Raw genomic sequence first — 16,221 nt, 5'->3', positions numbered from 1 at the left:
AATGCCGCATGTCTTGTAAAGCTATCACCTGAAATAATAAAATGCCCCGCTGTCAGTGCAGCGACTTCAGGAAACGCAAGGCTGCTTTGGATAATACAAGAACGTCCTTGAAATACTGCGTGCGTGGTCTACGTCTAACAAGGAGAGATGGTCCATTCGCTCCTTAAACAGAAGGCCAAAGTCACCACACACCGCCATCCCGCGGCTCAGCCCAACCGAATCTTGAGCCTGCTATCCACATATTAACTCGGCTCAGCTTCTACTGACCACGCAGTCAAGGGCTGATCACGCTTCACAGTGTGGGCTTCCATACAGAACAATCTACAACGCTTCATTGCAAGAACTCAGCAGAGGCAGTGGCCAAGACAGTAACGGTAATTGTATCTCACGTGAATGCTCACCAAAGGATTACCTCTGAAGAGGAGGACTTTAATAATCAAGTGGATAAGATGACACACGCTGTGGAGACCGGTCTTCCTCTTTCCTCAGCCACCCCTGTTATCGCCCAATGGGCACATGAACAAAGTGGACATGGCGGCAGGGATGGAGGTTATGCATGGGCACAGCAACATGGACTTCCACTCACCAAGGCTGACTTGGCCACTGCCACTGCTGAGTGTCCCATTTGCCAGCAGCAGAAACCAACACTAAGTCCAATATATGGAACCATTCCTCGGGGAGATCAACCAGCAACTTGGTGGCAGGTTGATTACATAGGACCACTTCCATCATGGAGGGGACAGTGTTTTGTTCTTACTGGAATAGACACCTACTCTGCATATGGATTTGCCTTCCCCGCACGTGATGCTTCTGCCAAAACTACTATTCGTGGACTTACAGAATGCCTCATCCACCGGCATGGCATCCCACTAGCATTGCTTCAGATCAAGGAACTCACTTCACAGCAAATGAAGTGCGGCAATGGGCCCATTCCCGTGGAATCCACTGGTCGTATCATGTTCCTCATCATCCTGAAGCTGCCGGCTTGATAGAACGATGGAATGGGCTCCTAAAGACACAATTACGGTGCCAACTAGGTGGCAACCACTTGCGGGGCTGGGGCAATGTTCTCCAGGAAGCTGTATATGCTCTAAACCAGCGGCCAATATATGGTCCTGTGTCTCCAACAGCCAGAATTCATGGGTCCAGGAACCAAGGGGGGGAAGCTGGAGTGGCACCGCTTACTATTACTCCTAGTGATCCCCTTGCAGCATTTTTTGCTTCCTGTCCCAGCAACCCTGTGTTCCTCAGGCTTGGAGGTCCTGGTCCCGAAGGAGGGAACTCTCCCTCCTGGAAACACAGCACGGATTCCACTGAACTGGCAGCTGAGAATGCCCCCTGGGCACTTTGGACTTCTCATGCCTTTGGATCAACAGGTCAGGAAGGGTGTCACTGTACTGAGTGGTGTGATTGATCCTGACTACCAAGGAGAAATTGGACTGGTACTACATAATGGAGGTAAAGAAGAATATGTCTGGAATCCAGGAGATCCCATAGGCCGACTTTAGTGTTACCATGCCCTGTTATTAAAGTAAATGGTAAGTTATAGCAACCCAATCCTGACAGGACTTATAATGACCCAGACCCCTCAGGAATGAAAGTCTGGGTCACCGCGCCAGGCCAAAAACCACAGCCAGCTGAGGTGCTTGCTGAGGGCAAAGGTAATACAGAATGGATAGTAGTAGAAGGTAATTCTACCTATCAATTACAACCATTTGATCAATTGCAAAAGTGAGGCTTGTAATTGTCAATGTATTTTCTTTTTATGTGCTTATTGCATATCTTTCCCTTGTTCAGGTATGATATATCAGACACAATTTGACTCAGTGTGTTTTCATTTATATGTATGATAGATGACTGATGATAAATATAAGTGTGATTTCATCAATGTCTGGAAATTATATAAGTATACATGGCTAAAGAATTGTGTACAGGTGCCAGGTTGGCAAGGGGTGGATTGAGAGAGCTTATTATGCCAGCCTGGCCGATAAACACAAGTGGGATTAACTGAAGGGTAGAGAGATAAATGGCTCGGTGAGCCTCGCCTTTCTTGTCTCTCGCTCTTTAATCATTGGACCAGTGTGCGGCTGCCTTGCTTGTTCTGTGCCTCAATTTAAAAGGTACACTACCTGTGGGACACCTAGCCTGTGGACTGTGTCACTGTAAGTTGAGGTCCCTTTAAGAGTACACGATTGGAATTTACATCTTTGGAGCTGGGGACTGACAGTTGGTGACCTGCCAACTGAAGGTTGGTGACCTGCCTTGCTGTTTGCTGCCTGTGCTGGGATAGCGTATCTCTCTCTCTCTACACAGGGCTACCTGGCAGCCCTCAAGACTTTAAGGACTGCTAGTGTCTCACAACTCTCTCACAGGAGTGAGTTGCACTGAGCCATTTGTATTGCTTTATAATTTAACTGTTCATTTCTTGTATTATATATCTACCTATCTGTTTATAATTTAAGTGTTCATTTCTTGTATTATATATCTATATCTGTATATAATTTAACAGTTCGTTTCTTGTGTTATATATCTATCTTTATAAACTATATATATAATTATCAGCAATCTGGTTTTATCTCTCTAGAGAACCCTGTCTAATACCATTTCCTAACCTGCTATATCCCATTAAAATCTTACCATCCCCACGACACTCAGAAACTTCTCATTGGTGCTCCATACAGAGCCATGGGCTCGACTTCCAGGGATCTTAACTCTGACACAAGGCCCATTCCCATTCCCTCAGCTCCCCTTGCCTTTGAACACACAAAAACAAACTTGCTGACCTGAACTGCAGCTCGCTCGTAGGCCCCTTTCTCACAGAGCAGAACTGCCCCACAGGTTTGCCTGCCCAGGCTATGGTCATTACAGAAACAGACTGACTCTTTCCCCCAACCCCTCCCGCAGACCAGCTGGTGGATTTGAACCATTGACTTTCTGGTTAGCAACCCAAAATAGGAACAGTACAACCAGCTCTTGCTTTCCTCCAATTACAAACTGAAGAGCTCTTCAGAGACAATCTACTAGAAGCCCCTCCCTCCGGAGATGAGAAAGTTAGGCATCAACTCGCCGATCCTGCTCGGTTGAGGGTAGAGAGGCAAGAGAAGATCCCAGATCTCCTGGCTCCAAACACAGCACTTCTCCCTTCATACCACCCTGATCCCTCGGATCAGTAGGAAAAGTACGCTATCACCACAGAGCTTCCCAAACAGAAGCATTATATGCCCTGGATTGCTGTAACTCGCGTTAATATTCTAGGGTGCCTTTTAAGTCAAACCACAACAAAGATCGACCGGGTACAGTTGCCGAATTTACAATCATGTTAGCTCTCTAAGACAGAAAGCCACACAAACAAGAATCCTTGTTCAAAAAATAGATCCGACAATTCCCTCTGGAACAACTGCCGCCTCGGGCTACAATGCAATAATTACCCTGTACTACAGCAATCAATGAAACCTCTTGCCCCGTGAACCTGCTATTTCCTGACTTTGTTCTCCATAGTAAAGATTTCCAAGTCGTATTGATTAGCTACTAAATTTTTTTTAAGTTCTTTAAAGAGCACAATAAAGAAATCCTCACATTAGCATAACCTTGTCTGAACAGAGAGCAAGCACTTCTTTCAGCCTCGTGAACGGTGAATGTCTAGTTCCCGTCTACAGGGTCTTCCCGTTTTGCTTTGTTTTGAATGTGTCATATCATGGGGACCTGTGTGCTGCCTAATAGCCCAAGTCAGTGGGAGAAAAAGTTGATGGCCTTTCTGAATCTGTGACTGCTGCCACATTTTTCACCCACGTGAGTAAGGGGCAGTAATTAATAAACTTGAAATAAACCAGCTCACCACAGCATGGATTTTTACCAAATGAGTCCAGGAGCTGTTGGGGCAGTGAAAATCAAGCACCCTGGAAGCTCTCTGCGTTCACCAGAGAATATACTGTACACTGAAACCATCTGACAGTCTTTCCAAGGGCAATGTGCTCCTCACAGGTCACATTTTAAGGGTGACTCATGAAGGGCAGGATGAGAGAACTTGAACTTGCAGGGAGGACAGGGACCAGGCAGCGTCTGCAGCCAAGAGTCAGAGCCGGATTCTCTCTCCCATCCTGTACACTCTCTCTCTCCACTTCCGTGTAAAGGCCTGGCCCCATACATGAATGTCCCTGGGACATAGTGGTAACGTGCTGGGCTGTGGTCCGCGAGGTCAGCAGTTCAAAACCACCTGCCCCTCGGGAGAAAGACAGAGCTTTCTGCTCTTGTAAAGAGTGGCAGGCTCAGAACCTCACGGCGCAGCTCTATCACGTCCTCTAGGGTTGCTAGGAGTCGGCATCCACCCACTGGCAGTGAGTTGTACCTGTGTCTGCCCGTGAGAACACAAGTGATCGATCACGCTGCTGCCTCTTCTGAACAGCACAAGCCCATCCGTAAGAGTGCCATTCTCAACGGCATCCCACACTCAGGGGTCTCTGATTATGTACCCGTGCACAGAGTGCAGGTTCCGGTGTCTCTGTTTCTCTGAAGATTGATGACCTCCCAATACTCTATCATTATCAATAACCCCATCAAGATTTTAAGGTCGTTCGGAAATAATGCATGCACACATACACAAATAATATTGCCACCCATGAATTCTAACCTTAGTCACTCTCTAAGACAGGGTGGAACTGGACCCACAGGGTTTTCCAGGGCAGTAAATCTACACAGAAGCAGACAGTGTCTGGTGGATTCAAACTGCCAACCGTTTGGTTAAGCACTTTGTTCACAGTGTCACCAAGGGTCCTTTCAAAACTAACAGAAAAATATCCAGATGTTGCATCTTATGTTACCTCGCTATTAAAAGTCAAAGCCATATCAAAGAGCGTGTCTAGGTTGGGTCTGGGTTAAGTGAAGTGAGTGTTACTAAATCACCGCTCTCCCTGCCATTGAATCTATTCTGGCTCATAGAAACCCTAAAGGGCAGAGGAGAGCTGCCTCCGTAGGATCCCAAGACTCTAATTCTTCACAGGAATGGAAAGCCTCCACTGTCTCCCAAGGAGCAGCTGCTGGTTTCGAACCGCTGACCTTGGGGTTAGCACCCCAGCGTACAACAAACCACCAGGGCTCCTGGTACCCAAAGCATTACCTTACAGTCTCTTTTGTTTAAGCCAAGAGTTTTCTTCTTATCTGATTAGCTGTTTACGCAGCACTAGAACGGGAGGGTGTTCAACGTAAAGCATGACCCATTAGCAACGTTCACAGCGCTCACCTGAAAAAGACGTTCTCGATGTAGAGGTTAGAAATAACATCTCAGCTATAAAGACACAAATAATATTGACTCAAAATGCAAGTTAAAGAACTGCTTGCCGTGCTGATAGCAATGATGTGCTTGTTTCTTTCTCGGCCAGCTACTGGCTGCTAAGGAGCAGCACATGTTCCCCTATGTCACAAGATGACCCCATTATTCAACAGACCCTTATTGAAAGCTCCTGGAGCATGGCAGTAAGTGCCAGCACCGGGGTGCCATGGGAGTGTACTGACGCCAAGGCCCTGTCTTCATGGGCCCTACAGGCCAGAGAGTAAATGGACACTCAGCAAAGGACCACTCACACTGGAAGCTCAACTGTGCCCAAACGTCCATCAACAGAAGAGTGGACACCCGAGTGAGGCAGAACCACGCGAGGTAATGTCAGACAACCTAAGTACGTTGGAAGCATCCTGCTCCGCAAAAGGGCGAAGCCAGATTCAAAAGGCCCCATGGTGTGTGATTCCATTAGTGTGAAGTATCCTGTGGAGGCAGATCCAGAGTGTCGGAGAGCAGGCACCTGGTTGATAGGGGACGGAGAAACAGAATTGCCTGCTAACGCGTATACGGTTTCTTTGAGGGGGTTGATGAAGACGCCCGGAGAATGGTGATGACTGTACAACTTTGTGGAGACGATATTAAAAACCAGTGAATGGTCCACTTGGAAAAGGGTGAGTTACACTGTGTGCTTTATGGCTCAATTAGGGGAAATAGGGGGAGGGGTACAGCTGCAATCAATACCATCACTTAAGAGGCACCAGAGGCCAGGTGAGCGGGGACAAGGTGTAACCCGTGACCCTGGCTTCCAGAAGAAGCGACAGAAAAGCTGAGAGCTGGGGAGAGAGGGGATGAGCAGCTGGGGGTAGATGGGGAGAAGGACATTTTAGGCGCATGAGAGAAGAGGTACAAAGACCTAAGGCCGAAAGGAAACCTATAAGCTTGTTTTCTTTCTCCTGAGAACTTCAGTGGCCTAGATAGGAAAGGCAGATACAGTGGATTCCATCCATACAAACGTCACTTAAAAGGAACTCTCAAACTCCATGCTGTGTGTTTGTCACCATCTCAGTGGCAGGCCCTCAATTACACACAGCACAAAGTGTAGCAAAAGCCACCAACCCGGGGGGACAAAGAAGGTAGTCAAAATTTTCAGCCAAAAAAATCAACATTTGTTTCTAAACTCCATAGAAAACTATAGCCCTATGCAATGTATCTGAAAATACCAATTCAAGATAAAAAGAAGACGGCGAGATACTTAGGAAATATTCCACAACTCCAATGTCAGCAGGAAAGTTTTCCGAGTAGAACTGTCAGCTCCATCAGAGAAGGAGATGGAAAGTGCGGCGTTGGGGTGTAAACAACTGGGGACTCGGTTATTCTCCTTGTAGATCAGAAAGGTTGCTTTCCTGCCTGGGCACACTACCGATCTTTCTGTCTCCACCTGTGCACTGTTGACAGTCTGAGCCACATGAAGTCGCGGTTGGGGGAGGGAGAGGGCAGGAGGCAGCAGGGGTGAAGTGTGGAGGCGAGACTGCTCTGTGCCTTGGAGGATACTGAGCAGCTTCCCTGGCCGCCTCCCCACTAGGCACCGGTAACATGCACCTTCGCCCTCCCAGTGATGCAAACCAAACACGATGCCAGTCATTCCCCTGGTGGAGAACCACTGTCTTCTAGCAACTAAGTGGATCTTATCTGAATGCACTTTGACAATTCCCTGGGGAGCGATGTCATGAATGGTCATGTTTCATTTTCTACATCCTTCACACCCTGACAGTCTCCCCACAACAAGACAGATTAAAACTTATTAGAGAAGCTGGTTTAAGATGTGCTACGGTCCTACTCAAAATGTCAGCGCTCTACAGGGAGGGAGGAAAAAGAAGCAACGTAATCAATCAGCAAAGAAAAAACAGCCCCTCCATCAGTAGCGACCCTTCCTGCCCTGAGAGAGCAATGTGAGGATTACACGCAAACACGTTCATCAACTCCAGGCTGCTCTTGGCTGACCTGTCAGACCCCGCGCTGACATGTGCACAGTTACCCATTTCCCCTTCACCGCCGAGCCCGAGAGTAAACAGAACTCAGCCTTCCCAAAGCCTTGGAAACGCAGCAGGCCGTTGCCCGGATGCAGAGCTTACCGTCGGGCGGCATCAACACCTTGTTGTTCTGTGTGCACCACCCCACGGGGTGCAGGTCAGCGATCACCACGTCACACCAGAAGTCTGCCCTGCGGTCCTCTCCGTAACCACAGTAGCGCAGCAGCAGCAGCTGTCCACAGGTCGTGATGATGGTGGCCACCCAGTACGTGTCCGGGTTGTTCTTATTGGCGACTTCCAATTTCATTCCTGGCTGGAAATTGCTCTGGATGCTGATTTCAACCTTTAAGGAATCAGAAACAGAGGAAATCCATTATTAAGCTGGGGGTTCTGTTTGCCTAGGACAGCAATGGCCAATAGAAATATAAGGCAAGAAGTATACTGGTGTAGTGGGTTATGCTTTGAGCTGCTAATCACAAGGTCAGCGGTTCAAACCCACCGACCACTCCATTGGAGAAAGATGAGGCTTTCTACTCCCATAGAGAATGACACACTGAGAAACCCACAAGGGCAGTTCTACCCTGTTCTATAGGCTCCCTATGGGTCGGAATTGAATCAATGACAGTGAGTTTGGTTTGGGTTTGGGACCCCAGTGCCCGGCAATAATTAGAAAAACCTTTGCATCCTGGTGGAAAGGAGCATTTCAAAGCCAGCACACCAGAGAACAGTGAGCTGCATAAAGGAGAGGGTGGTTCTTATAAATTACTTGTGATCTCAGCACTCAAGCCTGAGCGAATTCTGTACCCTGAATACTTCACTACATTAAGGACCATGTATTCTGATTGAAAGCCAAGTGAGAAAACTGACTGGATTAAAGAGAAAGGGAGGGAGTGGTGATAAACACTTCTTGGTCCAGAAGGAAACAAAGTTGCCGGTTGACTTCTCTAGAATGTCTTATGGAAACCACCAGATCATCACAGCATCTTAAGATGTAAATGTTAGAGAGGTTATGGGAGGGTGCCCAGCGACGTATGCTAGGAGGGGTTTTGTTATGTTTTATTAAACTCTTGGTTTTACTGAATGGCCAGTCATTTGCATAATCAACTCGTAATTGTAATTTCTTATTACACGTGTCAGCATAAAACAAGAAATGGAAATTATATGAAAATGTTCCTCAGAATTCACATCTTATTTCCCATAAAGCAATCAGAATCCCTAAGAAAACTTGGATTCTAGAAATTCAGTCATGTAAAAAAAATGTTTAAGGCCTTAAATTTCTATTGGAAAGAATGAAATGCTTTATTGAAATAATCAAAATCCTGGCTTTCAAATTCCACAAAGGAGCCAAAAGGTGAAAGAAATGCCCCAATCTGCTCAAAAGACTCAGGCTCTTTGTCCTGTGTCAGCCAGTGCCAAAATATTCCTCAGAACTCATACCTTATTTCCCATAAAACAATCAGAATCCCTAAGAAAACTTGGGTTCTACAAAGTCAGTCTTCATGAATGCTCTATTACCAAAATCTCATGTCTGAGAAAAAATCTGAATTTAAAAACTTAGTTTTAAAAAATGTTCTAAGACTTTGAAGACAGAAATTCTGTCAATAAAGAATGATCTTTCTGCTTGATCCAAATGCTCGTTAAATATCTAAAGCCAACTGCCTTAAATTGTTACTCATCTGCCCACAAGTGGCCTTAACATGTTTCTGTACCATTTTGAACTAACACGATCAGTTCAAACTAAAACTAGGAAGTTCGGTACTCATAAGACATCACACACCACACCTGCTTACCTAGTTTGTTGGCTTATTTATTCAAATTGGCCTAACCGGTCTCAGCTGTAGGCCCAGAAAGCAAGGACAGCATCTAATGTTGCTCTCTTAGGACAGACCATCAACTTGATTGTGACTCACAGCCACTTCAGAGGGCAGGGTGGACCTGGCCTACAGCGTTTCCAAGGTTTCAACTCTATGGAAGCAGACTGCCACCTCTTTCTCCCGCAGAACCGTTGATGAGTTCAAACCACCAACCTTCCCACGAGCAACCGAGCACTTAACCACCGGGCTCCCTTCTGAGGGTTATGACAAAGTGATTACAGCAGCCTTTCCACCAGCCTCTGCCCGGCCAAGGTGCTTCCAGGTGAACAGGCTGCAAGAGCAAGGGCCAGCACCCTCCCTGCCTCCAGGAGCATCACCCACCAACCCGCCACATTTCCTTGTTACTTGCGAGAAACCTAGGCTGAGTCTCTCTCTGTTGTATCCCTGCCCCCTTCCCATCAGTCCTCTGGCATCTCTCTACAAATTCACCCCCAGCCTTCGACAGGCAGATGCCGCACTTCTACGTACATGTCTGAAAGACGTGTGAGGAGCCGCGCTGGCGCCAGTTTCTTCCAAATAGTCTCCCCAGTTAAAGCCGAGTTCCTCCAAGCTTGAACCTTCTTCTGTCAAAAAAAAAAAAAAAAGAATATCAATGGGGGGTGGGGGGAAGAGCAACTGAGGGCTCAAGTAGAAAATGATGATGGCATCTGTGGTTCTTAGATAATCTGGTGTCAATTTGGGACTTGAGAGGATTAAGAGTGAAGGGGTGGAGTCTAGTCTCTCAATAGGATCATAGCCAATGAGGTCTTTGTGTGGGCGTGGCCTTCTGAGAATTCTGGGAAATCCTGTATTTCCTCCTTGGAGGTGGGAGACACACTCACTCTCGGGTCACCTTGGGATCTCTCTACTGACAAGGCTGACTCCCTGCAAGACATCCCTAAGGAGAAGCCACATGGACCTACCCTGATACAGCCAGTCCCCTGGACCTGAAGCAGCCATGTGGAGATACCTGCCAGCACTGAGATGCATACAATGCCACTGGATCTACAAGACTCCCTACCCACTAGCCTGTGATCTTTCTGCATTTGGCTACATTGCACGTGTTTCGTGAGTCTAAAGAGGACTTTATAGATTGGTATCGGACATATGGGCTAATATCGGACTTACGGACTTGATCTGGACTGGGCTGGGATGTTTTCTCAATATTCAATTGCTCTTGTATAGAAAGCTCTTTTCCATACACATGCGTGTCCATGAATTTGTTTCTCTAGTCTACCCAGACTAACACAGCAACATATGTACAAATATGCTTGACACAATTGATGTATGGAATATTGTAAGAGCTCCCAATAAGATGATTTATATATATGCATATATGTATATATACACACATGTATGCATTCTAGTGAAGAATGGAAAGATACTGGCATTCTTAAGTAAGTACCAAACTCAAGCCCACAACAGATGGATCTACTCCAACTCTCAGGAAGACTATGGGGCAGCAGTGCGGCCTCCCAGGGTTTCCAACCTTTACAGAAAGACCACCGCAAGGTGGTAGGCTCAAACCCCCGACACCTTGTGGTTAGCAGCTGAGCCTTCCCCAGTGAAGCTCCAAGGCTCCTTTAAGCAGACGGAAAATCCTGAATGGAAGAGAAAGAACCGTTCCTTGGTGTAGCAGGATTTGACTGAATTCTTTGCATAGCTTCCGTGTGCTGGCTATACTAACAACCACCCCGGGGAAACACAGGGGAAAGTCTAGGTGCTCTCAGGTGACTGAACGAGACTGGTTTCCAAACGCAGTTGCCGAATACTTCAGGATCTTACTTTAAAATAAACCCCTCACTTTAAAGCACTGCTTCAGCAGGTGACGTGGTTCGAAATCAAGGTGAAGGAAGCCTCAGGAAGCGCGCAAGCTCTGTGACAGACAAGGGGCTGCAAACACTCCCTGGACACAGGAAGTTAAACGATCACGGCATTTTCCCCACAAAGTGCTATTTGTCCTCTGGCTCCTCACTCTCCACGGAGTCATTTCCTGGGAGCCAGGCATGATAAAATGGACGGCTGCCGCTATGGGGGACTTCAAAAAGCACTGGATTCCAATGTCATTTTAAGGAAATGGGGTGCAGAGGTTCTCTGCAAGGAGGCAAGGCCACACAGGGCGAGTTAGCAACAGAAACGCAGGAGTTGGTCATGTCACAGACCCCTGGTGCCCGCACGGTCCTGGGCTTGCCCCCTGCCTTCTGCCAGGGCAGAACTCTCAGCAGAAACCAGAGGGACATGTGTGGCTCCAGTCACAAGAAACAAGGACATGACCACCAAATAAATGCCTAACAAGGTTCTGGAAGCCCTGAGTCTTTTCCGACCACACTGCAAGCTGTTTAAATTTTCCACACACCCGCAAACCCTGTCTCTAAAGGCAGTCAAGCATTTCCCAAACCAGTGAAGGCTTTACACGAGATATAATTTGCATAATTGCAAAGACCCAGATAATGTGTTTTGAAGGCTAGCAAACCGAAATGCTCTGTCATTGCTTCAAGCGGAAACAATTACTTGAACATATTTGTGGGGCTATCCTACAGGAAGGGGGTACAGTAGGATGGGCTGTCCCAAACAGCAAACAAGCAAGAGCTTCAAAGTCTGATTCTCTTCTCTGGTAGCTACGTTAATGGCTGCCAAGGGAAAACAAAAAACAAAACCCACCAACTCCTAGCGACCCTGCAGGGGTAAAGTAAAATGAAAACTGCTCCTGGAGTGTCTGAGGCTATACATCATTATGGGAGCAGAGAAGCCTCACCTTTCTTCCAAAGATCAGCGGGTCGGATGGAACCACTGGACTTGCCTTTAGCAGCTCACCCATTGCCCCCAAACAAAGCCCAAACTCATGCCATCAAGTCGGTTTTGAACAGCGACGCTGGAGGACCGAGTGGGACTGCTCCCTGGGGTTTCCACGGCTGTAGCTCTTTAGCAGAGCAGGAAGGCTTGTGTAGCTGGTGGGTTTGAACCACTGACCGTGCCATCAGCAGCCCACCTCAACGAATACTTGTCTATTTCACTGGCCACAAATAACCGTAGGTGCTATTTTCAATATATTAAAGATGCAGTCTTAGCTGCTGCAAATCCGTGGACCCCGTTACAGCAGAATCCAATGTAGCCGTCTTCACAATCACTGCTGTGCTGAAGCCCCCAGCTGTGGCCACTGTGAATGCCTGAGGGGCTCCTTGCAGTATCTACCAGACCATAGGCAGTTGGGATCCTTCGATCACTGGCTTTATTGCTGAAAGCAGATCAACGGGCCTTCCTTCCTAACCTGTCTTTGTTTGAAAGAGCCGCTGAAACCTGTCCACCCGAAGTGACCCTCTGCTGCTATCTGATACACTGGAGGTACAGCTTCCAGCATGACACAAGCCTCCACCCTGTGACAAACTGACAGATGGTGGCTAGGAAGGTAGACACCGAATCAGTGACAGGAAGGCCTAAAACCAAAGGCGGTGCTTGGAAACAAACTCCAACTGACTGCCATCGAGTGAATTCTGACTGACAGCCACCCAGCAGAGCAGTGGTTCTCCACCTTCCTCATGCCCCAACCCTTTAATACAGTTCCTCATGTTGTGGGCCCCCCAACCATAAACTTCTTTTTGTTACTACTTCATAACTATCATTTTGCTACAGTTACAAATCAGGCAGCCCCTGTGAAGGGGTCGTTGGACCCTCCTAAGGGGTCTAGACCCACAGGTTGAGAACCACTGCAGTTGAGTTTCTGAGGCTATAAATCTTTATAGAAGCAGACAGCCTCACTTTTCTCCTGCAGAGGCTGGTGGATTTGAACCACTCACCTCGGAGTTCGAAGCCAGATGCTTATTCTACAGCGAATAATACGACCTTTTTCTACCAGCGATTTTAAAACTGTGGCAGGGAAAAGTAATTCCCTGGCAATGCTCTATAGAGTTGCAGAAATCGATGGAAGAGGATTATCTGTATAAGGTCAGAAGATGATAACTTGGAAGGCAGTTCCCATAATCTTCACCATGAATTTCACCATTTACTTCTGGGCTGCTTAGAAATGCCTCCAATATCACCCCACTGTTACTCCAATAAAATGATTTCGAATCCAAAGGGCACCTAAGGTTTAAAAAAAAAACACCTTCCTGGGTGCTCCTAGCATTGTGCTTCACCCAGGGATGATGCCTTCTAACAGAAGCATGCTCCGGGAAGGAGCCCAGGGCAGCTAAGGCATGGTGAAGAGGCCTGGTGGCATGGCGGTTACAGCCACAAGGTCTGAAGTTTGAAACCACTTTCTGCTCCAAGGGAGAAAGATGAGGCTTTCTACTCCTGTGAACAGTCAGTCTCGGAAGCTCCCAGGGCAGTCCTACCCTGTCCTGCAGGGTCGCTGTGAGTCGGCATCGACTCGATGGCAGAGAGGGACAAGACGTGATGAATGGGGAACCTGGGTGGCACGGGGAGTTGGCGATCGGGGCTCTGGAAAGGCTGGCAGGTCAAACCCATCCAGCAGCTCCAAAGAAGAAAGGCCAGATGAAGGCTTTCTGGAAGGAAGCCGGATGGAAGAGTTTTCATCTGCAGCGCATGGGGGGCCCATGAGTCAGGGGCCAACTCAACAGCAGGCAACAACAAGAAGACGACAAGTCAAGTAAACTCAATGCTGGCAAACATCTCTGAGGGGCCCCAGCAGCTCTGCTCCCTGGAGAGCCTCCCCAAACAGCAAAGCGCATGGATTGACTCTGTAGCTGCTACAGTGACTGAAGCACAGGAACCATGGTGAGGACGGGCCTGGCAGGGTTTCCTTCCGTTAGGCAAAGGTTACTCTATGTCAGAACCCACTTGTTGGAAACTGAAAATAATAGCCCCCAAGGGAACAAGGGGTGGGGTCTGACCATTCCATCCTGCTGAGTTCCTTCACAGTGGACTCGTGGAAATACAGACTGAGCAGTCAGGACATTATCAACCTTGGCCAGTACTCTGGAGTAGGCCTTGATGAACCTCTTCTCACTGCACAGCAGTGGGAGGGCCAGACAAGGCTAAAATAAGAACCTCAATGCTGAGACCTTGTCTTGCAGCTCTTTATTCCTGACAGAACTTTCACCTAGCTATGAGCATTTTCACAAAAATATTGTTTCCCTTCATTGTTAAGTCATTCCAAACTCATTTCCAAAAAACACAGCTTTCATGTACATTCTGACTCACAGGGACCCTACAAGACAAAGTAAACAGCTCCGTGGTGTGTCCAAGGCTATAAATCTGTAAAAGGGAAGACAGCCTCATCTTTCCCACTTGGATAGGCTGGTGGATTCGAACTGCCGACCTTCTGGCTAGCAGTCCAATGAGTAACCACTAAGGCTCCCTTTTCCCAACCAAATGAGCTGTAAGATGCTTTTGGCACGCCAGCGTGTGGTCAGGGAACCATCCAGTCTCTCAAGTGGGCATCAGTGAGAGTAGCAGATGAGAATGCAAGGTTGCTCTCTGATGGTCTAAAGGAAACACGTTTACAAGTACCTCCAACAGGATTGGTGAAAAAATAAAAACTTGACTTTTTTTTCCTTTTTAAAACAGTGCTTTGACTAGCAGCTTTAACTGTGCAGTTCCAACAGTAAAACCATATACAAAATTTAAGGCTACTCACAATAGGGCCTTTTAAAGTCTGTAACATGCATAACATTTCCTCAGTTGGATGTGCCCTATGCAGCTGGTTCTCAAAAGACATTTCAATGAGCAATACATAAACACGCAAAATGTTTATGAGTAGACGTTTCATAAACCCAGAGCAAATATTTACAGCTGATTCATAAACCTCTTAAAGCCATAAATGTTTTATCAAGGAAACTGACAATTCTTCTCCTCTGTAAATGAACTACTAGGAGGCAGTCCCCAGTGATGCACTGAAAACAGGAAATGAAAAGCTACTAAGAAACTCCCACCGTTTAAAAAAAAAACCCAGGCGTGTTCATTAATGTCAGCCCAGCTCTAGAGAACAGAAAAGCTATTGATGTGACCAGACTATTTCATAATAAATAGAAAGAGAATGGCGTACTAAAAAGTTCAAGAGCAGGCACACGTCATTTTATTGTGTTTCGCCTTTAAGCCTTTATAGATCTTTGCATTTTTTGGTTTGGGGGGATTTTTCTGCTTTGGAAAAATGAAGTGTTTGTGGGACCGCGCCCCGACCCCACCCACTGGTGAGGTTTTTCCAACAACGGTGCTCATTTGTTGCCTCTGGGCCGCATTTTAGGAATTCTCATAATATGTCAAACTTTTTTCATACTATCGCACGCTTAAAGGACTATAGTATAATAGAAACATGACTTTTATAGGAACTGGTAAACCAAAGCATCCATGTGACCTGCATATTGCACTCTTAGCTTTATTGAGGTGGTCTAGAACCAAAGCAGCAATATCGCCAAGGTAAGTGGGATGGTTAAGGTTGATTGTGCCAACCTGGCCGATAAACACATGTGGAATTAATTGAAGGGCGGGGAGCTATGGCTCGGTGAGCCTCGCCTTTCTGGTTCTCCAGTCTCTTGTTCGCTGATGGTCAGACCAGTGTGTGGTTGCTTTAGCTAGTTCTCTGCCTCAGCTGGCAAGGCTCACTTCCTGCCAGACATCCCTGAGGAGAAGTCACATGGACCTACCCTGATGCAGACACGGGTGCTGGAGCAGCTGTGTGGAGACCCCTGCCAGCACTGAGATACCTGCATGCTCACTGATTCAACTTTCCTCTTGCATTCGGCCTTATTGGGTGTGTTTTGTGAATTTGAGGAGAACTTTGTAGATCAGTGTTGGACATAAGGACTAATGTTGGAGTTAGGGACTTAGACTGGACTGGGGTGCTTTCTTAATGTACACTCACCTGTAATATAAACCTCTCTCTTATATACATGAGTTTCTGTGGATTTGTTTCTCTAGTCTTCCCAGACTAACACAGTATGTCTATAGGAATCTTGTTCAGACGATTCTACAATTAGACACAAGGCTCATTTTGCAAGACTGAATGCTGAAACCCGGGACCATTTATTATCCAGTTAACAAATTATGAACTGGTAGATTCAGGATGAGCGAAGCCTGACTGGTCATCTTCTTTATGTGCTTGGTATTT

The 16,221-nt window shown here is 47.0% G+C and overlaps 1 protein-coding gene across 2 annotated transcripts in view; it reads right to left on the bottom strand.

Annotated features, from left to right (window-relative positions):
• The window catches only part of SFMBT2 (Scm like with four mbt domains 2), a 264,343-nt gene that overhangs the window by 206,732 nt on the left and 41,390 nt on the right, over positions 1-16,221 (bottom strand). For both annotated transcript variants that reach the window (XM_075552409.1, XM_075552411.1), the window contains exons 3-4: positions 9,645-9,739; positions 7,405-7,645 (exon numbers count right to left, since the gene is read on the bottom strand). In XM_075552409.1, the coding sequence (XP_075408524.1) occupies positions 7,405-7,645; positions 9,645-9,739 (336 nt within the window). The remainder of the gene's footprint in view (positions 1-7,404; positions 7,646-9,644; positions 9,740-16,221) is intronic.

This window comes from Tenrec ecaudatus, chromosome 6, assembly GCF_050624435.1.
Source record: "Tenrec ecaudatus isolate mTenEca1 chromosome 6, mTenEca1.hap1, whole genome shotgun sequence".
Classification (NCBI taxonomy): domain Eukaryota; kingdom Metazoa; phylum Chordata; class Mammalia; order Afrosoricida; family Tenrecidae; genus Tenrec; species Tenrec ecaudatus.
The sequence above is the reverse complement of the archived record's forward strand: the minus strand, read 5'-3'. Positions and strand labels throughout refer to the sequence as shown.